The sequence below is a fragment of the Delphinus delphis genome, chromosome 20, assembly GCF_949987515.2.
Source record: "Delphinus delphis chromosome 20, mDelDel1.2, whole genome shotgun sequence".
In the NCBI taxonomy this organism is placed as follows: Eukaryota; Metazoa; Chordata; class Mammalia; order Artiodactyla; family Delphinidae; genus Delphinus; species Delphinus delphis.
Window position 1 is genome coordinate 42,476,677 of NC_082702.1, and position 25,514 is coordinate 42,502,190.

The window sequence follows — 25,514 nt, forward strand, 5'->3', positions numbered from 1 at the left end:
TTGTTTTCGTGTCTGTGAGCCATCACTTTTTTTGACTCTTCATTTTGTTTTCATTTGCATTACTGATGCTAGGGCTGGCTTTTTTATTTAAACAAAGTTTTGTTTTGTTTAATTACCCCACATAAACTATTACATATGTGATGAGCAACAAAGCTGCACTGGGTGACAATGCCAAGTTATCAGGCAGGCTCACTCACTAGACAAGTGGCTCTCTCACACACTGGCATTGTAGGGTGTGATGCAAATTTGTTTCTGAGCAGAAGTACAAATTACCGCATTTCCACTAAGATGTAAGCTCCTTGAGATCAGCGACTCTTTCTGTTTTGTTGCTAGCCCTAGAACAGGACCTAGTGCTCAGAAGATAATGATTGAATGCAATTCTCTGGCCTTCATGCAGAGCAATGCAGGGTGTCCCACAACATTGGAGGCTGTGGCTCTCAGGGTCAGCTGAGGACTGAGGCCAGTGCTACGAATGTCAAAGCTTGAATGGCAAGGGACAGCCAAGAGCCCTCTCCTGGGGACCTCACCTGCATCAGTTCTCTTTCTGCAGAGTGGAGAGAGAATCCCAGGGCCCTGACCTTGACTGGCATTCCTTAGGGGGGTCTTAGTTTCTGATCTGAGGGAGGAACTTAGGTAACTTCACACCAGTATTTTGAGAGGCACGTGGGGTAGTGAGAGCTGAATCTCTGTAACTAGGTGACTTAAAACCATTCATGGAATTTTGCCGTTCTGCCTTCTTCTGACTGCCCCAGGGGCTGCATAGCTCCTCCCTCCCGCCCCCAAGGTGGTGGAGGGATCAGGCCAAGGTTGAAGTCATTGGCAGAGCCGAAGCCAGGCTGCCTGTGGTGGGGCCCAGCTCATCTCCACCCCATCGCCCCGCTTGTGTCCTGGTACTATTTTGGCTTATGGTGTGTGGTTTCAGCTTTTGGGCCAGCTTTTAATCACAACACAGTCCCATCTTTTAAGGGTTGAGTGACCTCCCAGAGAGGAAACTGCTGAAGAGAAGATTGTCCTCAAACTTTGAGGCCTTCTCTTCCTTCTAAGAGTCTTATTTTAAAGGTAATTCAAGAGGGGAACAGTGGAAGCTCCAGATTTAGGGCAAGAGAAGAATCTGGGGGAAGGGTGTTTGTGTGTGTGTGTGTGTGTGTGTGTGTGTGTGTGTGTGTATGGGGTGGGTGGGTAGCTGGGTGGCCATGGGCCACGGGCAGGGAGGTGGCAATTCACACAAAGTGGTCCCAGCTGCCCCTGGCTTACAGGCTAATCCCGGCTCTGCACCAGCCTGTCATTCAGAGTGTGCTGCTGTCATTAGTGGTTGAACATTTCTGAAAGTATTCTCTCTCAACTCTGACCACACGCCCCTTTGGGGAAGGGAGGGAGGGGCTAGGAGAGTAATGGGACCCACCCTGTTGTCACGCCCAGCTGCTCTGCAGAGGGACAAGGAGCCCAGGACCTAGAAGGAATCACGGGCCTGTCAGAGTCCGTGCGTGTGACACAACGAGTGTCGCATTTTCTATGCTGCCCCCCGACCCCCTGCCTTGTGGCCTGCTGCGCCCGGAGGGGTGAGCCCTCTGCTGTGGGCTGTGAGTACAAAATCACAGAGGCTTTTTTTCTTTTGTCCTTTTTTTTTTAAATTAATTAATTTATTTTTGGCTGCACTGGGTCTTTGTTGCTGCGTGCGGGCTTTCTCTAGTTGCAGCGAGCGGGGCCTACTCTTTGCTGCGGTACACAGGCTTCTCATTGCAGTGGCTTCTCTTGTTGCGGAGCATGGGCTCTAGGCACGCGGGCTTCAGTAGTTGTGTCGTGCGGGCTCAGTATTTGTGGCTCCTGGGCTGTAGAGCGCAGGTTCAGTAGCTGTGGCGCATGGGCTTAGTTGCTCCGCGGCATGTGGGATTTTCCTGGACCAAGGCTTGAACCTGTGTTCCCTGCCTTGGCAGGCGGATTCTTAACCACTGCGCCACCAGGGAAGCCCTTCTTTTGTCCTTTTAAGGGGATTCTTGTCTGAAATAAACCTTCTATTAACCAATTTGATCTCTCTCAAGCTCTCTGCCCTCAACACATATACGCACATTCACCAGTGGCTAACGACCATCTTTCCCTTTGGAACAGTCTGCACTCATTCTGCTTTCGAAGAGGACTTATGGTGAAATGCTCAATATTAATATTCCTTCCCATGGAGTGGGGACTCTGAGATATTTTTCTTGACTGAGGTGTGATTGACAGCTTTGATTTATGAAATTAGCTCAGGGAAAAATAAGACGGAAAAAGAGAGTCCAAATTAAATCTTTATTTCCACAGCTCAGTCGTACTCTCTCTATCCATTTTTAAGTGCCATGCAGCCTTAGGTACAAAGGGCTCCAGGGTTTGCTAGGTTTCTTTTTCTTCTTCTTTTTTTTTCTTTTTTGTAGTTTTGGCCCCAAGAAAAAACTTTATTTTTTCTTTTTAAATAATTGTGTTTCTTCCTTGCTCAAAAGTAGACATGCTTAATGAAGAAAATCAGAAAAACCCAGAAAAGCACAAAGGAAACACTAAAGGCATCCATATTCCCAACGTCCAAAGATAATCACTGTTAGCATTTTGGTTTATACTCATCGTGTTGGAGAAGGTAGTCAGTGGAGGCACTTCTTATTCCTCCAGGAATCTCTGAGTTTGTTGCGCTGTAAGTTTGTCCCAACATACGGGACCAGAATGTCTCACCAGCAGAGATGTTCTGGTGGGTATGGAGCCTCCCAGTGGGGGGAGCTTTCTTTCTTCCTTCCTTTCTTCCTTCCTTCCTTTCTTCCTTTCTTTTTTTCTTTCTTTCTTTCTTTTTTCTTTCTTTCTTTCTTATTGTTGCTGTTTATTTTTTAAAAAATTTTATTGGGGTATAGTTGATTTACAAAGTTGTGTTGGTTTCAGGTGTACAGCAAAGTGAATCTGTTATACATATATGCACTCTTTTTTTTTTTTTTAAAGATTTTTGATGTGGACCATTTTAAAAGTCTTTATTGAATTTCTTACAATATTGTTTCTGTTTTATGTTTTGGTTTTTTGGTCCCGAGGCGTGTGGGATCTTAGCTCCCTGACCAGGGATCGAACCTGCACCCCCTGCATTGGAAGGTGAAGTCTTAACCACTGGACCACGACGGAAGTCCCTATCCACTCTTTTTTAGATTCTTTTCCCATATAGGCCATTACAGGATATTGAGTTGAGTTCCCTGTGCTATTATACAGTAGGTCCTTATTAGTTATCTATTTTATATATAGTAGTGTGTATGTGTCAATCCCAGTCTTCCAATTTATCCCTTCCCCTGCTTATCCCCTGGTAACTATAAGTTTATTTTCTACATTTGTGACTATTTCTGGGAACTTTCTATTAGAGGTCTTCGTCTCGCCATTGACCAAATGACCAATGAATAACCTGGAAGGGATTCAGCTTAAGTCCAGGCTTCCCACCCCCAGCCTCCAACCAGAGAGCGTGGGCTCTTGACCTTAGAGCACCTGGATTCGAATCTTTGCTCCATTGCTCACTTTCTCGGTGTCTGTTTTCACCTGTAAAATGAGCATAATAATAGTAAGCCACCTCTAGGGTTGCCAGGTTAAATGAGATAATATATGCAAAGTGCACAGCACACCACAGGTACCTGGAACATAATATTCCAGCTCAATGAATATTAAATTCTTCCATAGTCATTGTTTTCACGTTTATTGTTGGTGGTATTGTCACTGCCCCGAGTCCCGTGGTTGTAAATTGTTCTCTGGATCTCTGTTTCTCTGCCTGGAGAGGGGTGGTCTTTTCTTCACTGGGTAGTACTTAAATCATCTCACTGTTGAAAAGTAGTATATAATGAGTAGGAAGTAGAATAACCTCCTTTGACAAAACTGAGAAAGGCAGGGAAGCTTAGACATTTCCATCAAGTGAACAAAATCAAGCTACCACAGGACCGTGAGAACATGTACTGTCTGTTGCCTTGTGTCCTCTGAAGATGTTAGATCGAGCCTCTGCCGCTGTATTCCACCATTTTCCTTGCGGTACAGATCCCTCTCTGCATTTGTTCCTCATTTACTTGCATGGATGTTGAATCACCTTTCCTAGATAAAACATGTCAACATACACATTGGTTGCAGTTGTCTAATGCCCCTTGACTTTTATTCCCAAGGCAAGCATGTTTCTAGCCATAGAGAATATGGATTTGGATAAGTTTTGGGCTCTTTTTTGGCCAATGGGAGAAACATGTCATCTGTAGCCTGTTCAGTGATTCTTGTTTATTTCTTACATTCAAGCCCAATAAAAATAATGTGATGGTCACGGGATATTTTGCCAGTTATTTCAGATGTGGGGGAAATTCACTCTGGATTTGTTTACTTCAAATGGAAAAGTTTACCGAAAGTTGCCTTCTGTGCTTTTACCAAGAAGGAAGCTTACATGGGTCTCTCCATTCAGGGCCAGCTTCTGTCGAGTCAAAGACCAGAAGGACTATTACGGGGCTTATTTCCCATAAATAGCAAGAGAGGGAATACAGTGAGTTAGGTGGGGCACACCTCTGTCTTTTTCACAGTGACTTATATCTGTCTGCTTTATATTTTGAACCCCCAGGACACACAGACATTCAGGTGGTTCAGCCAGAACAGCAACTGGTGAGCAGAGCCCCGGTACTAGCAGCCAGCAGCATCAGCCCCTCAAGAACCCAAGCCACAGTGGCTTGGCCAATGGCACAGGTGAGTGACAGCGCAGAGCACCAGCCCAGACTAAAGCATGGCCTCTAACTTGTTCTCACATGGAGTCGGGACCCTGCCTGCTGTGTCAGGATGCAGGGTGGGCGAGAGAAGACTCCCACACTAAGATGGAATTTGTATCCGTCAGTCTTTCCATGACCCGTCTTCTTTTCTCTCTGGCATAGTGTGTACAGCCAAGGTTATTCTCCACATGACTGTGCTCGTCTGAAATCTTCCTTTGTACAGAAATGAAAAGTATTGATATTTAAATTCATTTCTTATCAACATTGGATTTCTTTGCGAGGGGGGGCGATATCTTACTTACACATGACACGTTTTTTCATTTCCTTAATTTAAGGGACTAATCAGACTAGGGAGAAAGAAGACTAAGTATTGTTGTGAAGAGCTGGCTTAGAGAAGATGGCAGCACTGTTGAGCAGGTTGGGATGCTGGACCAGGAGCAAAGCCCAGCTGCCACTGGGGGGCCTCCTGTGGCTGTTCCACTGAGAGTATTTGGTCCATTTGAGAGCAGATAGCGCTTCCACATCCACATGGAACGTCTCTGCACTTGATCCTGCTTCCCCACAAGTGGGAAGAGAAGGACCTATTTCAGAACAAATCCATTTTTGTCGTGTTTTCCTTCTGTCTCATCCAGACAGTGTTGAATTAAAAAGGGGAAGGGACCAAAAAAAAAGGTTTTTTTCCTAAACATCTTGAAGATTGTCATATCTTTTGTGACTGCTGGTCATTTGGTAATTTGTCTTAATTTGGGGCAGTTGGGAAGGGACACGGGCGTTTGCTTTGGTAAGCTGGAGGTGGGGGAAATGCAGGTGTTTAAATCAGTAAGAGACACTGAAATAATTTTGTAGATGCTCGTGATAACAGAGGTGTGGCAGGAAGGACGGGAAGTTCAGAGCAGCACAGCTTCTTCACATAAGCGTTACCATGGTACTGTTCCTGCCCTTTGTGTGACAAACTTATTGAGCAGGAGAAGTCGATTGGGGTTACTTTCTAATGACTTTTAGTTCTCTTGCAGCACTGCATGAGGGCTGCAGAGCCCCTTTGATAGCTCAGGGTGCTTGGCTATACTGTCGTCTGCGGCAGACTGCAGGGTGGAGTGGCCTGTGTCCCGCAAGGCTCACTGTGTGTGCAGTGGCCTGACTTTCTCCCTGGAGTTTGGGACCCGCCTGCAGGAATTGAGTTAGCGAGCTCGCCCCGAGGCTTGAGGACGAGGGTGAGCTGGAGGTGAGGGGCATAAGCGGTAGCTGTCTCAGCCTGCCTGGCGCTCCTTTGCCAACCATCGTGTGCAAGTGCTGGAACTGCCAGTTACAGAAGCCGGGGGTGGCCTGGCTTCCCGTTTGTGTGGTGGGGACAGCGAGGTGGGGGCTGTGGACTGCGTTACAGAGTACTGTATGCAGCTCCGCGAGCACCAGTAAACATGTTTCTCTTAAGCAAATAAGTCACTTGTGGGAATTCCCTGGTGGTCCAGTGGTTAGGACTTGGCTCTTTCACTGCCAGGGCCCAGGTTAAACCCCTGGTCCGGGAACTAAGATCCCACAAGCCATGTGGCGTGATGAAATAAAAAAGCCACTCATAGATGAGGGCCGGTGTTCACAAACGGGCAAGGGGAACTGGCTTTGGAAGCAGTTGTTTCCTGGATGCCACAGGTGTGATACCAGCCTCTTTGTTCCTCCAGGGGCCTGCATCGTTGTGATGCTGGTCTCCCCCAGCCATCTCTGCTTGTCTTACAAAAACTATGGGTAGGACTTCCCGGATTGTCCTGTGGTTGGGACTGCATGCCTCCAATGCAGGGGGCGCAGCTTCGATCCCGGGTTGGGGAACTAGGATCCCACATGCCGCGTGGCGCAGCCAAACCCCCCCCAAAAAACAACCCCCCCCCCCGCAAAAAAAAACCCAAAAAACACCTATGGGTAAATTGCCTTTCTGTGGTGATGGTCTTTGAGTAACTCTCATTGGACATTTAAACAGGTCTGTGTTTCCCCTACTCTTATTTTTAGGTACCTTTGTGTATTGTCCTTATCTCCAGGAACATTATGTATTTCAGCAGATGAGGCACGTGCCAGCCACGTCTTCCGAAAGCCAAATATCTGTAACCCCAAACTGCCTTGGAGATGTCTTATGGTGCTGTGTCTGAATGCCCAAACTGTTCCCAAACATGTCTGTGAAGGACAGTCATTGAATGTTAGGGATTTCTGCCTGTTAAAATACAGGGCTTGGCCCCTATCTTGTTTCCTTTCTGCTCTGATGACGGTTCACATTTGGCTCACAGCCAACCTGGACTTTGTAGGCTTTTTAATGTCTATCCAAGGGGTACAGAAAGATCTCACCTTTCCTTGGGGAGCAGACAGAAGCGCCCCTCTTTGGTAGCGTAAAACTAGAAGGGGGTTGAGGCGCTGATTGAAGACATCTCCATCCCTGTATGGACATACAGGTATATGGACATCTCCATATACTGCTGTTCGAACTGCTAGGACCAGTTCCAAAATGGTGGTGGTAGAGAGCCGTGCTTCCAGGAAACGTTTCCAGAGACATACAAGATTTATTTAGCAAGGCTTTTTGGCTGTGCTCTGCAGCTATGCATGAAAAAGACATTTGGGGCAAAGACGGAGCTGACTTCCAGGTGTTTTTTTCACATCACAACTGTAAAGTATCCGTTTTTATAAAAAGAAGGTGAATGGCAGTCTGTCTGTATAAATATTATATCTCTGAGTTTTAGAAGTGGTGGAATCAAGGACTAGGCTAATGGTATAGCACTTTATTGGGACTTGTGTGCAATGATTTACTTTCTAATTTTTTCTTGAAAACTCTACCCGCCCCCCCCCCCCGCAAAAAAAAAATTACATCTCTCACTCATTCCTCCCTTAAATGTGATTTCCATGCATGTAAGGTGGGGAGTCACACTGACTGCAGTCAGATTCTGCCCCCGGTGTATAGCACGTGTGTAAGACCCAGGGACTAGTTGGGCCTTAGTTTTCTCATTAATAAAATTAGGACAAGATTATATATCTCATAGCGTTGTTATAAGGAATAAATTATATAAAACATGTAGCATGTCTAGCACAGTGCCTGGGACATAGTAAGCTCTCAGTTAGCTTTTGTCTTTAAGAATAATTTCATATGGTTATAATTATGCAGCGTGAATAGGTATTCTTTTTTCCATTTCATTATTTTTGTTACACGTGTTCATGTATCGGTGGTCTTCTTGTTTACCTTTTTTTAGTGGCCTCATACTATTTCATAGTTAATATGCCATAACTCATATAACCATTTTGCAGTGCTTGTGTATTTCCCTTTTGTAAAACAAAATCCTGATGTAAACATTCTTTGCATACAACTTTGTTTCTTCCAGAATGGAGTTCTCGAGTCAAAGGATGCAAATTTTTAAAATCTAAAGTGTGTTACCAGAGTGCCTTCCAAAAGGTTTGAAATAATCATACATCCCAAGGCACTGTAAAATTTTCCTCATGGCATATGAGGTTTATTTTTCCCTTGACCTTGTAAATACTGGTTTGTCATTTTGCTAACAGGTATTGGGTGCCACCTCATCGTTTAACCTCATTGCATTTCTACAATTATCAGTTGCTTTTCTCTTAAGCGACTTTTTTCATGGTGTTCAGTTATTTGTCTCATGGAGTTATAGATATTTATTTTAGAGATTTATATAGTCTAAGTACAGGTTTTTAATAAAATTGTGGCAAAATGCGCATAACATAAAATTTACCATATAAACCATTTTTAAGTGTATGATTCAGTAGCATTGGGCACATTCACAGTGTTGTGCAACTTTACCACTATCCATTTCCAGAACCTTTTCATCATCCCAAACTGAAACTCTGTACCTTTTACACAAAAACATTCTCCCTTCCTCCTACCCCCCAGCCCCAGCCCCTGGTAACCTTCGTTCTGCTTTATGTCTGTATGAATTTGCTTATTCTAGGTACCTTTTGTCCCTGGCTTATTTCACTTAGCATAATGTTTTCAAGATTCATCCATGTTGTAGCATGGGTCAGGGTTTCATTCCTTTTTCAGGCTGAATAATATTCTGTTGTATGTTTTTACCATGTTTAATTTATCCATTCATCTGTTGATAGACATTTGGGTTGTGTCCACTCCTTGGCTATTGTGAATGCTGCTGTGAACATGGGTGTCCAAGTATCTGTTTGAGTGTGTTCTTTCAATTCTTTTGGCTGTATACCTTGGAGTAGAGTTGACGGGTCATAGGGTAATTCTATGTTTAGCGTTTGAGGAACCCTCGAACTGTTTTCCAGAACAGCTGTACTGTCTTTTCCCACCAGCAGTGAATGAGCATTCCAATTTTTTAATATCCTTGCCAACACTTGTTTTTTTCTGGTTTTTTTGTTTTGTTTTGTTTTGTTTTTCCCATACTAGCCGTCCTAATGGGTGTGAAGTATCTAGGTACAAGTTATATCTGTTATTTGTATGATTATAAGTTTTCCCCCTATATCATTGTTTCGCCTTTTGTCTCATTTTCTATGGTTTTTGTAGCAAAGGAGTTAAAAACTTAAAAAAAATTGTGCCTGAGCATTTTTTTAATATTTATAATTTTAACTTTTGCTTCAGTAGTGAAAAGATTCTCTTGTCTCTAGATGGAATAAATATGTTCTGTTTTACTTTTTTTTCATGTTAAAAATATCCCACTGGAAATTATACTGGTTTATCTGTATCTATACATTCATAAATATAATGAAAGTTGGGTTTCAATTAATTTTTCTCTATAGCAGGGCCCTGTTATCCTGTAAACATTAATTACTTTTTTTCTTTCTGTGGTTTTACTCAGTGTTTATCACTTACTGTATTCTTATATGCAGTGAGTATTCATTTCTGGACTCTTTACTTATCCCATTTATTTCTGGTTTTGAGCCAGTCTTGCGTGATTTTGATTATAGACATGTTATAGGATGTTTTTCTAATGTCTGGAAGGGTTAGTCCTACCTTATTGCTTTTTCTCCGTGATATTTTTTGATAGTTTATACATTTTCAAAACAAATTTCAGACTTTGAATGCTTAGAAGCATGGTGGAATGTAAGTGGAAACTGTATGAATCTACATATTGAGCAAGGAAAGATTGAACTTTCCCATCAGGTGACATGGTATGGCTTTATCCATTTTTAAGTTTTTCTTCTTTTTTCCATCTAATTTAATTGCTTTTAAAAATATAATCCTCACCCACCCTGTGTCATACTAATTATGAAATATTTTTCTAGTTTTGGTCTGCTCCCTCGAAGAGCTGAGTTGATCGATTGCATTGGAAGGCATTGCTTGGGTTTCACGGGTGAGAGATACCGACTGCTTTACCGTGTATCATAAGTTACGAGCTGATCTTCAGTTTAAAAAGCTTCCATTGTCGGCAGTCGCCTTCTCCATGCCCGAGTGAGGGGGCTGAAAAGACCTGTGTGTCCAGTGAGAGTCTGTGCTACACCACACACACACCTAAAGATCTTGGAACACACAGTGAGCTGGCAGCCTGTCTAGGATTAAGAAAAAGAATTTCCAATTCCTGATCTCTTTTTGCCAACTGTGACTAGAGTATGTCTTAGTCCTGAATGAATATCTGATTCAGAAAGTTAGAATGTTTAACCAACATCACAGAGGGAACCTTGTGAAATACCCACAGTTGCAGAAATCAGCCATTTTACCACCTTATCCCATTTACCCTCTCATCTTGGTACCCAGCTTTTCTTTCCCACACAGGAAAGCCATCTAAGCCATCTTCATTTCTCCTCCTCCCACCTCCTTCCATTGTTTTTGTTTAATAGTCTTCTGGTTTTGAGTGCTGGTTCTGCTACTTGCTTGGCACCTCTCTGAGTGGTACCTCTGGGAACCTCAGTTTTACCTTCAGTAAAATGGGAATAATACTACCTTCCTCATGGGGTTATTAGGAGGATAAGTGAGCTAATGAGAATGAACTTGTGAAAAGCAGCACGGGATCCTGGATTGGATCTTGGAATAGTAAAAGGACATTAGTGGAAAATCTGGTGAAATCCAAATAAATTCTAGAATTTAATTAATAGTAATATACTAATGTTATGTTTTTAGTTTTGACAAATGTGCCCTAGTTCAGCAAGGTAGTATCTTTGTACTATCTTTGTAACTTTTCTATAAATTTAAAACTATTCCAAAATTTAAAAAATTTAAAAAGAACCTGCTTTGCAAGTGATAGTGTTACCCAAATGTGAGGCGGTTTTATTTCATATATCTTTTGCTAGATTATTAGGCCTATTAAACAAGTATTTATTCAATCAATATTTATTGAATGCCATTTTGCTAAGTGCTATGACAGTGTGAAGAAGTATGAAATAAGGCCTCTGCCCTATAGTCTGTTTCAGGGAAAGAAGCTGAAAAACCCCAGTCAGCCAAGTACCAACACAGCAGTTGTCACAGGGGCTGCGAGGTTGAGTAGCCAAGGCCACAGGTGCTGTAGGCTCTGCAAAGGGATCCGTCTGGGCTGAAGTGGTGGGGAGAGCCTCTAGGGAAGGAGGGCTGAAGTGAGCAAAGGGGTGGAGACAAGAATGTAGTAGGTAGAGAATGGAAGTAGCAAAAAATGAAGGAAAACAAATTTGCCCTCATTCTCAAGAAGGATGCTGTGTTTTGGGGGAGATAAGTTGTGTACATCAAATAATTATGATTAATAGAGAACACTGGCTATACTGAATAGAGCTTAAATGTAAAATACAGCAATTTTCTAAGGCATGATGAAATTGTAACTCTTCGTCTTTGTCAATCCAGTTTTTCTCTCTACTTGAAGTCATGGCTCAAGTGTGGCGCTCTGTCACTTATTTTACCAGGGTGGCCATGACGCAGTAACTGAATTATCTGAACTTTGGTTTCTTCTGACTGTAAGCTGTGATGGTTTGGATTTACTTCTGAGGTTTCAAGCCCTTATGTTCTAAGAACATGTGTGTATATACAGGCATACCTTTGTTTTATCTCTTTTTGCTTTATTGTGCTTCACAGATATTACATTTTTTCTTCTTCTTCTTTTTTTTTTTTTTTTTTTTTTTTTTTTTACAAATTGGAGGTTTGTGGCAACGCTGCATCAAGCAAATCTGCCGGCACCATTTTTCCAATAGCATTTGCTCACTTCGTGTCTCTGTGTCATATTTTGGTAACTCTTGCAATGTTTCTTTTTTTTTTTGGCCATGCCGTGTGGCTTGTGGGACCTTAGTTCCCTGACCAGGGATTGAACCTGGGCCCTCGGCAGTGAAAGTGCGGAGTCCTTACCACCGGACCACCAGAGAATTCCCCAGTTCTTGCAATATCTCAAACCCTCCACCAGCAAAAAGATTACAATTCACTCAGATGATGGTTAGCATTTTAGCAATAAAGTATACACTGTATTTTAAGATATCATGCTATTATTGTACACTTAATAGACTGCAATATAGCGTAAACAAAACTTACACGCACCAGAAAACCGAAAAACTTGCTTTATTGCGATATTTGCTTTATTGTGGTGGTCTGGAACCAAACCTGCAATATCTCTGAGGTATGCCCGTACGCACACACATACAGAGTCTTTGAGAGCAGAGAGTTTAAGCATGGACACATAAAGTTTCAACGCTAGGATATCTGGCTTTCACATTCAGTTTCCAAATCTAAACTCGAGAAACCACAAAGCTCTTAAACAGATGAACTGCTCTGGTGAATCAAAGGCTCTCGGGAAGCTCTGTGGACAGATGCAGTCCTGGTGGGAACCCTTCTAACTAGATTCGCAGCGGCATGACCGGTCAGGTCCAAATAGTATTGACTAGGCGGTCTTTTCCACTGGCATGCTACAGGGCTCTGGTTTTGTTCCTTTCCTGGTTGAAAATTTCATTAAAAATTTTTTAATAGGCAGTACATATATGTTGTCAACACTTTAAAGGTATAAAAGCTTAAACAGTGTAAAGAAAGTCTCCTTCCTATTCTGGTCTTCCAGCTTCCCCTTCCCTCCCCAGAGGCAGTCACTGTTGTGTTTCGTATGATTCTTTGAATTTACAAGCATATTCTTTGAATATACAAGCATATTCGTTGAACATACACACACAAATGGTAGCACAATATATATGCTGTTCTGCAGTTTTACCACTTATTAATTATCTTAGAATTTTTTCCAAAGAACTTGAAGCCACCTTGAAGATCTTTGGCCCTTCCCTCTTCTGCTAACCCCAGCCAAAGATGGGGACAATTTTAGTTTCAATAAGAAAAATAATCACAAAAGATTGAAATGCTTTAAATATATTTAAATCCAAGAACTCATAATGATTTTTAAACAGAGCAAAAGTTCACTGTTTGTTTTTGGAGAACATGAGAGTATTAACTCATTCTTCTGAAAACTGGTAAATGAAAGGAAAGACTCAAGCAATTCTCTTGCCTTTTTTTTACAAACTGAACCTCAAGGTAACCAGATAGTTGATAGGGGAAATTTCTCTTTAGAGGCGTGATAGAATTAGAATATTACTATTTTTCGGGTCTTTACCAGTTAGTGGATTTAGGCAATAATCATCAATGGCTGCTAACATTGCAAAAGAGAAATGACCAGACATTATGTGCCTCTCCTGATGGGAGTACACACTCCATCTGTGCCACAGACATTGAATATGTACAAAAGTAAAAAGGAATATTACAATGAACCCATCACCCAGCTTTGACTGTTATTGACTCATGGCCATTTTAATTTCACCTGTAGGCCCCCCGACCTCTCTCTGTACCCACCCAAGCTTCCCCCCACCTCCCAATTATTGTATTTAAATTTTTGGTATTGCCCAGCTGCACTCCACAGAGGTTCTAGCAGTTTCTCCTCTTACCAGCAGTATGTGAAAATCCAGTTTTTCTTACATTCTTATCAGTGTGGTTGAATATTTTTCACTCTTGCTAGTGTGATAGGTTAAAAAATGGCATTTCATTATAGCCTTAAATTGCATTTTTTGGTCTCATAATTGAGGTTGAGCATCTTTTCGTATGTTTAGGGGTAATTTGTATTTCCTTAACTGTGAAGTGTCTGCATATTTTTGGTCTTTTTCTTACTGTTTTTTTTTTTATTAATTAATTTATTTTTGGCTGCGTTTGGTTTTCATTGCTGTGTGGGCTTTCTCTAGCTGCGGCGAGGTGGGGGCTACTCTTCGTCTCTGTGCGTGGGCTTCTCATTGCGGTGGCTTCTCTTATTGTGGAGCACGGGCTCTAGGCGCGTGGGCTTCAGTAGTTGTGACACGTGGGCTCAGTAGTTGTGGCTGTTGGGCTGTAGAGCACAGGCTCAGTAGTTGTGGCGCACAGGCTCAGTTGCTCCACGGCGTGTGGGATCTTCCTGGACCAGGGCTCGAACCCGTGTCTCCTGCATTGGTAGGTGGGTTCTTAAGCACTGCGCCACCAGGGAAGTCCCTTTCTTTCTGTTTTGTAGAGGCTTTTTTTCATATCAAAGAAATTAGCACCTGGTTTGTAATATGAATTGATAATAATCTTTCCCAGTTTGTTGTTTTTCTTTTGATTTTAATTTTGCTTATGGTGGTTTTTTGCCATTTAGATTAAAAAAAAATTAATGTAGTTGAATTCATCAATACTTTATGACTTTTAGATTCTGTCTTTTCCACTTTGAGATTATAAAACTGTTCTCCATTTTCTTTGGTTCCTCTGTGATTTCATTTTTTATGTCAAAATCTCTGATCTCTTTGGAATTTATTTTGATGTAAGGAGTGAGGTAGGAATATGTCTCAGTTTTTGTCCAATACACTACCCACTTGTCACAGTACCATTTACTGAATAGTCTGTCTTTTCTTCAGGAATTTAAGATGTCACCTTTGTCATATACTAAATTCCTTAATTCCAATGTGTATTTAATTCTGTTTCTGAACTATCTTGTTATTTAATTGACATCTGCCTATTCATATATCAGTGCCACATTGTTTTAGTTGTTGTAGCTTTATAATATGGGTTAATTAATACCTTAGAAAACTATCTCCTCTCCTCTCCCCCACCCCATGCACACAAGACTCTTCGTCTCTAGAATGTTTATGGCTATTCTTCTGTGTTTAGTTTTACTTATAAATTTTAGAATGAATTTATTTAGTTCTCATAAATGTCATGATGGTTTTTTCATTGGAATTGAGTAAAATTTATAGATTTGCATAAAAATAATTGACATCTGTTGTGTTTTACTAACTCAGCCGAGACAGACTAGGAATATAAATAAAAATTCTTGCATTTATGTTGAGGAAACATCAGTTGCATAAAATATAGTCATTTATTAAACAACTAATTTAGTCTGTGTGCCAGACAATATTTCATATGCTGAAGAGAAAGCAGATTATTTAAACTAATCGTAGGTAGTTCCTAGGCTCCTTGCTGTTTGTTAAGATCAAGCTTGGCATCATCTCATGTGAAGAAATTTTAGTTTCAGCTGACCACCAGTCTCACGTCAGCCGACAGGCTCATGTGGTTGCTTCTGAGTTATTATAATCCCGGGCTGCATTAGAGGATGCGCAGAGAGGGAGAAGTAGAGTGTAGTGAATGAGGGTTCAGGCTCTGGAGGCAGACAGCAGGGGTGTGAATTTGGTGCCCTGTGACCTTGGCAGGTTATTTAACCTCTTCGAGCTTCAGTTTCCTCAACTGTAAAATGGGCTTGTGTATGAGGCTTAAATGAGATAATCCAAAAAGCAATGATGTGTACTTTGGCTGGCATTCTGGTGTTCTATAAATATAACTAATATCATTTATATTGGAAATCTGACTCTGCTGGTCTGATGGTATCTTGTTTATTATGTTCGGTTCATGATACCATTATTTAGAAATGGGAGGCAATAGAAGAAAATATCTACAAGAGGGCAGCCAGATCATAAGAAGAGAGTAATAACCTAGAGACATTAAAGAAATAGTAGGCCTTTTACTGGAATAGAGAGGGTGAATGAGAAACAGGATGGCCGGATACTTATTTCGTATTGCTTGGGGTGTGGGGACTAAAACCATCTAGTGGAATTCAGCTTAACATAAGAAAAATCTTTCTGGCAGCTACATGTGTTCAACAGTGGAATGGCTCTGTAGCAAGGTGTTTGTCAGAAGAAATGTTCAATCTGGATAGCCATTTGTTAGGGGAACTGCAAAAAGAGTTTCTGAATTAGGAAGATGAGGCTAAACCAAGGGGTTTTCCTATGAAATTCCAGTGTAAATGTACACATATGCAATCACATATGTAGAAAATTCTCTGTTTATGGCTTATCCGTTTTCAAAGAATTTTAATTCTTTGAAACCGCGTTTGATCCCTTTCTGAGTGAGAGGATATTGCAGTGCCTTGGGATCCTTGTGAACATGAGTGATCATCAAAGGAATGGAAAAATGAGGAGACTCAGGAATCAGCTTATTTCACTTCTGTCTCTTTGTCTATTGTTACCTTGGAGATAAGTCCCTTCTCTCACAGCCCCATCTTTTCCGTCTCGGGTGTTAATCCTTGCCCCCCACTTTGAGCACGAGCCTTTAAAAGAACAAGCACATTATTGGAAGTTTTCTACCTCTTAGTGTGTATGGAGCTTTTTGAAGGAAGGTGCTATTTGTGCCCAGCAGACAAGTGACAAAGAAAAGTATACAACCCTATGAACTTGGCTTTGGCCTTGCTCCATGTAGCACTAACATTAGTTAGTGCTGGTACATTATTTTTTCTGCTACTCTTTTATCGCTGTAAACGTAACCATGGCATGTTAGAAAAATTTAGTGAAGTTATATAAAAGACGTAATATTTAATAATCCATTTATTTCAGCTCCATCTCCCACTGTTCTTCCAGCAGGCCCTCACTGACTTGCTGTCCTTTCCAAAGTTATGTTCTGTAAAACTTTTTGCCGTCACCAGGTAACATGTACAGTCACCTTGTAGGTACTGTGTTACCATGTCAAGCGAGAAACCTGGTGAATGTGAACACAACGCTGAGTTGATCTCTAAACTACGGTTCCTGTATTTTCAGTGAATGACGAACCCACTGCAGCCACTGACCCTGAAGCACCCTCCGCTGTTGCTGTGGTGTCCCCGCCTGCTGCGGCATCGAGTGCGGTCCCCAACCCCGCCACCGTGACTCTCCCTGCCACGGCCACGCCAGAGGAAGGAGAGGAGCCCAGCACTTCGGGCACCCAGCAGCTCCCAGCGGCTGCCCAAGCCCCTGATGCTCTGCCTGCTGGGTGAGTAGCCTTCTGTCCCACAGCAGCACCTCCCTCCCCACCCCCTGAAATAAAAAACAACTGAGGCTCCTTCACCAGCATAGAAACAACGTGGTTATTTATTACCTGGTGGCTAGTAGTCCCTGGGGAGGCTGCCATGCATAGGAACAAGGGAGGTGTGGGAGAACTGCTCGTTCTGCATAAATCTTGAAAAGGATCTAAACCATCTAGGGCAGAATCAATGGTACCTTATACCGTGACTTGAAATGCACAGCTTGACTCAAAGAATGTGGCTTTTATGGAACAAGGAGCTCATTTTGCCCTCCAGCATCACTGGATTTGCCTAGATCCTGCCTAGAAAACAGCTTTTCTCCCTTGCATTTTATCTCAATGGCCCATGGAGGACTTCAGGCTCTGAATATTACTGTATGTTATTCCCATGGCCGGGGCTGACGTTAGCTCGGGCTCCTGGTTTTCTTGGAGCCTCCCTTTAGTTCAGAACTAAATCTGATGCTGAAGGCCTTGAATGACAAGAAGATGGCCCCAGCAGGCCAAAAGCAAGTGGAGATTAAAAGCATGGACCTGGGAATCAAGTAGATCTAGGTTTAACTCCCCACTCAACCCTTTATGACTTTGCCTGCGTGACTTACCATCTCGGTAAGGTGGAGGTAATAATCATGCATATCTATCTCCCCAGGAAGTTAAGGGACTCAGATAAGACAGCCCTCACCCAATGGTGGGTGTTTTACCTGGTGAATGATATTTTTTAAGTGGGTGTGAAGGAAGCATAAAGGAACAGAACAGTTCTGAACTGGGAAACAGAGTCTTCTCTAAGGACTACTGATCACTTTCAGGGCCAGTCCCGTTGTGGTCCCAATGCCCATCCTGTTTATCAGTTGGTACTGAGGAAACCAATGTCCGTATCACCACAGTCACCATGGTCTGGCCAGTGGTGGTGGTGTGGGGCTGATTCACAAAGGAAAAGGGAAGGATGGATGGTCTCTTGCTTGATGTATAACATTCTGTATTGTTCTTAAACCACTTTAGAAAACCCAGTTGTTTAAGCAAAAAATCCTAAATCCGAAGGCATTTGCGATCCCCAGCATTTGGCACACAACTTAACTTATGTTTTTTAATAAAACACAATGAACGCGTGAAAAGTATTGCAAATAGCTTTTAATACCTCAAACCCGGAGAGAGTTGGGGGTATTGAGAGGTGGCTCCAAAAAGTCTTCTGTGAAGTTTTTGATTTTGTGAAAAGATTCATAAGCAATTGCTTGTGTGTAACTCCTCCCTACAGAGGCGTTCTTTTTTTTTTTTTTTCTCTTTCGTACGTGGTAAGGAATACTTGAAAGACCTTTGTTTGGTTTATAATTTGAAATCTGTATATAATTTGGGGGGAGCAGGGCAGAATCATTTTGGCAGAAAGGAGAGAAAATGGCTGCCCGGGTGCTCCAGGAGCTGTTTGTTTGCTTTGCGCTGAGCAAATGCCTGGAGGGCGGGCTTCACTCCCGGTGTCAGTCACAGGCAATTAGGGCTAATGGCTCAACGCGTCTTTATGTAGGGCGTGTGTGAGGGTTACTGTTCTCCTGGATTGGGCTCTTCCTGTTTCCAGGCAGCTGGAAAACTCCAGGCCTTGAAAACACCCTTTATTCTGCATCTGGCGATTGAGCAGGCTGTTCTCCTACCCCCCAACCCCGCCCAACCAGAGGCTGAAACGCTTTTCCTGAGTACAGTTTGAACAGCATCTTCTCCGTGGAGCGTTTAGAATGGGATGAGGCCCCGTGTGTGGGTCTGGGGAGGCCACTCCCCACCTGAACATGTATCATGGTCCAGAGAAGGGTACCGAGACCCAGTTTTCCAGCCCAGACGGACATCCAGGTGCCCACTGGAAGCTCCGGTACTTTGCGGGCTGTCTCAGGGCCTGGAGATTGCCAACGGCACTGCTGAGTGTGTGGCGGTGAGGATGGCAGGCTTTCAGTTCTCGGCTCTGTGACAGCAAGCCAGAAAGGGCGCACTTTCCACTGTGAGCCTTCCAATTCACAGACCTACCGTCCCCGCCCTAGCTTATTTACAAGTTTAGGAGATTCAGACAAGATGAGTTATTCCTCTTTTCTTGGTATTTTTTTTTTTTTTTAACTTTTCTGAAATTATTTTATTTTATTTTTATTAAAAAAAATTTTATTTAATTGGGGTATAGATGCTTTACAGTGTTGTGCTAGTTTCTGCAGTACAGCGAAATGAATCAGCTATATGCATACATATATCCCCTCTTTTTTGGCTTTCCTTCCCATTTAGGTCACCACAGAGCATGGGGTAGAGGTCTCTGTGCTATACAGCAGGTTCTCGTTAGTTACCTATTTTATACATAGTAGTGTGTATATGTCAATCCCAATCTCCCAGTTCACCCCACCCCCGCCTTTCCCCCCTTGATATCCATATGTTTGTTCTCTACATCTGTGTCTCTATTTCTGCTTTGCAAATAGGTGCATCTGTACCATTTTCTAGATTCCACATATATGCGTTGATATACGACATTTGTTATTTCTGGTATCTTGCATTCAGGAGTCAGGGGACCACTTTTAACCTTTTTAAATAAAACTCCGAGCATGACATTTCACCACTTAGAATGCTGCAATGGCTTCCTATTGTCTTTAGGGATAAATTCTCAAATCTTAATAAGACCTAAAAAGCCCTGCAGTGTAGGACCTCATCTACCCCTCAGGCCTTCCATGGAAGACATTCTTTGCTTTGCTCTCTAAGCTGTAGCTGTAACTTATTTTAGTTTGACAGATGTACCACCCTTTCTCTGGATTTGGGACCCTCTGCCATGCCGGTTACCCTTTCTGAAACCTTCCTCACAATTTTGTCCATTACTTTCTATCCATCTTCAAGTCTCAGATTAATCAGCACTTCCTCTGGGAATCCTTCCTCTATCCCTGGTAGACAAGGTCAGACCACCCTGTGTACTATAACTTCTCACACGTGTAATTGCATGTTTTGCATCTCTCTGCCCTGCTGGGCTGTAAACGCCAAGATGGCAAGAAGCCTGGCGCAAAGTCGGCCCCCAAGACATACTTGTAGTGAATTAATGAATCGATTTAAATGCCATCTTTTTTTTTTTTTCTCCACCTGGATGAATGTTTTCTGCTTCTTTGATGCCTCAAATAAAGAGGAACTATGACAGGAATACTGCATTTTCTTCCCAAGAACAAGACCCTAAGGGGTTACTAACTAGGCTAGGTTGTCTGGCTTTGGGTTCAAGTATGAATCTCTCACAGGGTCAGGATGCTCTTCCCTGCTCACTAGGGGTCCTCATGCCCTGGGAGACACTGTGAACCTTGTCTCCCCTTTGCTAAGGCATTTCTGAGCCATGCTAGACTGCTTTTTCATGGCATCCAGCTGACTTTGTCTCTTTCTAACCTTACCTTCTCAATCTCCTTTACAGAGGGATCGGGCACAGTTCATTTGGGGATCCCAAGGGCTTATTTTTCCAGTTGCTGCATTGCCTTTCTAAAACTTGCAGCAGATGAGACTGGACATAAAGATGTCACGTCCGTCTGCGTGTTTTAGTGACCGAAGGCCACCGAAAACTGGGCCACATAAATCCAAATAGAACACCCTTTATCTCTTTCCTCTCTCTCCCTGTCTCCAAACCCTCCTGCTTTCCCTACCTTTTAATTTAATTAGCACGAAAGAAGCTAGTTGGAAGGGCATGGTGTTTTCAGCTGGCAAATGTCCGTTAAAGGAGGGGGTGCCTGCCAGGAAGGCTCGGGAGACATGGTGAGATAGTGGTCCGGGCAGTGGGCAGTGGGGAGGGAGGCCACTTTGATCAGCTGGCCCTGCATCTGGTTTTTATCAGCAGGGAGCCCACTTTGGGGACCAAATGCTCATTAACAGACCGTGTGTACATGGCTTAGATAAACTCCAAGTGCGTCCCAGGCTCTGCAGCTCGCCCAGGCCCTCTCACACAGAGGCACATTATTTCACCCTGGCAGCCCGCGCTGTGCTGTGGTTTCTTACATAAGGGAGGCCGTTGTGTTTGGACTCTGCCGACTTACCTCAGCACTGCCACTTCACACCATCCCTCTCCTCTTGCAGTCATTGGCTGCCCTGGCCGTTTCCTGCCTCAGAGTAGAAATAATTGAGGAGGGTGTTTTCTGGATCTGTTTGATTTGCCATCTTCCCCTACCCCCAGGCCCAGTAATGGAGACCCAGAGGTCCTTTCTCCAGGTGGTCCTTGACACACTATCAAGGATGACAACCTGGTAAGAGTTCTTTGATGTTTTCTTTGTAGAGACACTTTAAGAGACGTTGGAATTTGCAGCTTTTCTGCTAAGTTATAAAACAGCTGCTGCCACTGAATTTCATTCCAAACTCAATTTTGGCGCTAGCCAAAGATCCTAACCCAAGGAGTTTTAAAGCAGTGCTTCTGAAACTGTCTGTGAAGAACTAGTCCTTGTTTTTTTTTTTTTTTCCTTCTGGTTTTGTTTGTTCTGTTTTAATTATTTTTTTTCAATCTCTTATGAACCTTTACTTTTGTCCTCTGTTCTGTTCAGTGAGGCAGATCTACAGATCACATATTTGGATGTTGTGGCAATGTCATATTGGTACAAAAGTTTCTAAACATCTAGAAGCTTCTGTACTTTTCTGGTTGCTGAATAGTAACAGTTTGAGCCATGGACCATACTTCAGTAGCAAAGGATTAAAGGATTATACTGGAGAATCTGTGCCTTTTTGCTAAGTAGTATGGTTTAGTTCTCAACTCTGCAGGGATTATTACATGCTTAGTTAATGGCAGATAGTACATGTTCCTGGCTCCCTCCTCCTCATCTCAGGACGAAAGCCTTGTTTCCAAAGATTCTACTGTTGTTGGGACTGGCCCATGAGAAGTTCTCGCCCTGCTATATGTATGTATTCATATGTAATTAGGAATTTTCTTTCTTTCTTTTTTTTTTTGCTGTACGCGGGCCTCTCACTGCTGTGGCCTCTCCCGTTGCGGAGCACAGGCTCTGGACGCGCAGGCTCAGCGGCCATGGCTCACGGGCCCAGCCGCTCCGCGACATGTGGGATCTTCCCGTACCAGGGCACGAACCCGTGTTCCCTGCATCAGCAGGCAGACTCTCAACCACTGTGCCACCAGGGAAGCCCAGGAATTTTCATTTTTTGCTACACTTTCTTGAGAGCTCCTCAGGAGTTGGGATTATTGGGTTTTTGTATTCCCAGCACCTAGCATGGTACTTGGCTCCTAGGGAGCTGGAGTGAGAAGTGTTTGTTGAATGACTGGATAAGTGTTTTCATTCTCAATAGCTCTTACAATTTTTTACGGTTTTTTTCGGGGGGGGGAAAACTTAGAAACAAAAATAGAAGAAAGAAGTAGAACAACAGCAATAACAAACACACACCCACCTAGATTTAACCACTGGTGCTTTTCACGCACCTTGTGTATTTTTTTGCCTGATCATTGGTGAGAGTTAACATATGTTAAATGTTTCCAGAGTGCTGGGGAGTGCTAGGTTTCATACGTGGGTTATTTCGGTCTTCACAGCACTCTGTGTAGTAGCTACTTTCACCCTTATTTTGCAAATGAGGAAACCTTAAGCAGTTTGCCCAAGACCACATACACAGACATGTACACGTCAACACGCATCTACCAAAATTTTTTGACAGTCTTAGGGTATGTGCTTTTAAATTTTATTTTTTAATTGTAAAATATTTTAAACATGCAGATAAGAATAGAAAGTAATATAAGAAATACCTGTGGGCTCCCCTACCGAGCCGTATCAAACTTTAGCATTATGCTGCATTTGCTATAAACCTCCCCCCTGTTTTTTTTCTTTTTTTTTTTTGTGGTACGCGGGCCTCTCACTGTTGTGGCCTCTCCCGTTGCGGAGCACAGGCTCCGGACGCACAGGCTCAGCGGCCATGGCTCACAGGCCCAGCCGCTCCGCGGCATGTGGGATCTTCCCAGACCGGGGCATGAACCCGTGTCCCCTGCATCGGCAGGTGGACTCTCAACCACTGTGCCACCAGGGAAGCCCCTCCCCCCTGTTTTTTAACCTCTTGATGAAGACTGTCAATAAAGTTGAAAGTCCCTGTGAACCCCTCCCCGGTCCCATTCCCTATATACAGAGATACATGGAACTTGGTACATTCATTTAAACTGCTATATGGTCTTCTGTTGTATGAATAGGTAAAATTTTATTTATGTTATAATTAAAATTTATTTATATTTACTGTGTATATTCTATATCATATAAATGTAAAATATAAAAAATAACATTCTATATTTGTGTTTATTTATACTATAATTACATCTTTGCCTTTATAAACAATGCTACAATGAAGTTTTTTCTGTGTATGCCTTTTTGTGTGCATGTTTGTTTCTTTAGTGCAAGTACTAGAACTAGGGTTTCTTCTTTGTAGGAAGATGAAGGTCTTCAGTTTTAGTAGACACTATCAGATTGCTTTTTTTTTTTTTTGCGGTACGCGGGTTTCTCACTGTTGTGGCCTCTCCCGTTGCGGAGCACAGGCTCTGGACACACAGGCCCAGTGGCCATGGCCCATGGGCCCAGCCGCTCCGCAGCAAGTGGGATCCTCCCGGACCGGGGCACAGACCCGTGTCCCCCGCATCGGCAGGCGGACTCTCAACCACTGTGCCATCAGGGAAGCCCTCAGATTGCTTTTTGAGTCAGCTCAACAGTTCATGCTCCCATGAGCATGCATAGCATTCCTGCTAAAACTTAGAATTGTCAGATTTTTTTTCATGTTGGCCAGTCTAATGGGTGTGAAAGGGTATCTTTTGCTGGTTTTAATTTGAAAACCTCTTCTTACATGTTATTTTAATTTGGTTCTTGAGTTTCCTTTCTTGTGAATTGTCTATTCATATATTTTTATCCATTTTTCTGTTTGCTATCTGTCTTTTTAATCTGCAGGATTTCTTAATATATGGTGGATACTAATCCCCTCTCAATTATGTGCATTGCAAATATTTTCTCCCAGTCTGTGGCTTGTCTTTTCACTATTTCTTTTTTGCGGTATGCGGGCCTCTCACTGTTGTGGCCTCTCCCGTTGCAGAGCACAGGCTCCAGACGCGCAGGCTCAGTGGCCATGGCTCACCGGCCCTCACCGGCCCTCACCGGAAGCCCTCTTTTCACTTTTTAATGTTGCTTTTTATTGTACAGGAGTTCAAATTTTTAGATAGCCAAATCTGTTCATCTTTTTCACGTGCCTTTTGTGTCTGTCTGAAATACTTCCTTACTCTGATGTTGTAAAAATTTTACACGCATACGTGATCCCCCTGCCCCCATGTTTTGTAGATTCTGATACGCATGTTATTTCACATTTAACTTCTTTAAAATCAAGATGTGTAGGCTTCCCTGGTGGCGCAGTGGTTGAGAATCTGCCTGCCGATGCAGGGGACACGGGTTCGTGTCCCGGTCCGGGAAGATCCCACATGCCGCAGAGCGGCTAGGCCCGTGAGCCATGGCCGCTGAGCCTGTGCGTCTGGAGCCTGTGCTCCGCAGCGGGAGAGGCCACAACAGTGAAAGGCCCGCGTACGGCAGAAAAAAAAAAAAAAAAAAAAAATTAAGATGTGATTTACAAACATTGGAGTGTCATAGTTTAATTGGCAGCATTTTTTTCTTTCTTGGTGGTATGTAAAAAATCTTACAATTGGTGGCATTTTAGATTTAATGAAAAATAGTATATTTTTATAATTTTTAAACAAAATTTTGATTATCTTATGCATGTTATATTTTCACTTATTTTTGTTACCCAATATATTGTAAACATCTGTACAAATCTATATTATCCACAATGATATTTTAAATGATGGAATACCCATTATAGAATGAACATAATTTATTTTACTAATCCTCCACTTTGGAGCATTTAGGTTGTTTCCAGTTTTTCTGTAACATGCTGCAACATACTGTGATGGATGCACTTAAAGCTAAATCTTTTGACACATAATTATTTCCTTAGGATATGTCCTGGAAACAGAGTTGCTGAATTAAAGGGTATTCATGTAGGAAATGTTTTTGACTGAGTTGCCAAATTACCCTTAGGAAAGAGTATACCCATTTTTGCTCCCACTAACTATTTTTTAAAAATATTTATTTATTTGGCTGTGTCAGGTCTTAGTTGCAGCATGTGGGGTCTTTAGTTGTGGTGTGCAGGATCTTTACTTGTGGCATGTGGGATCTAGTTCCCTGACCAGGGATCGAACCTGGGCCCCCTGCATTGGGAGCTTGGAGTCTTAGCCACTGGACCACCAGGGAAGTCCCTCACTATTTTTTAAGAGTGGCTATTTCCCTGCATTGCCAAACTTATCTGCACGGTTTTTAAAATCTGCAATAATGTTAAAAAAAATTTTTTTAATAGACACCGTCTCTAGGAATTGTCTTGCCTGTCTGTGAGAGCATATCTTTTTTTTTTTTTTTAATTTTTTTTGCCTGTGTTGGGTCTTAGTTGTGGCACTCAGGATCTTTCATTGCGGGGCACGGTCTCCTCGTTGCAGCGCTCGGGTGTCTCTCTAGTTGTGGCGTGTGTGTTTTCTCTCTCGAGTTGTGGCACGCAGGCTCCAGGGTGCATGGGCTCTGTAGTTTGTGGTATGCAGGCTCTCTCATTGAGGCGTGCAAGCTCAATAGTTGTGGCACACAGGC

The 25,514-nt window shown here is 42.8% G+C and overlaps 1 protein-coding gene across 2 annotated transcripts in view; it reads left to right on the forward strand.

Annotated features, from left to right (window-relative positions):
- Positions 1–25,514, forward strand: part of WWP2 (WW domain containing E3 ubiquitin protein ligase 2) — a 145,190-nt gene that overhangs the window by 79,257 nt on the left and 40,419 nt on the right. For both annotated transcript variants that reach the window (XM_060000151.1, XM_060000152.1), the window contains exons 7-8: positions 4,574–4,695; positions 16,659–16,869. In XM_060000151.1, coding sequence (XP_059856134.1) covers positions 4,574–4,695; positions 16,659–16,869 — 333 coding nt within the window. The remainder of the gene's footprint in view (positions 1–4,573; positions 4,696–16,658; positions 16,870–25,514) is intronic.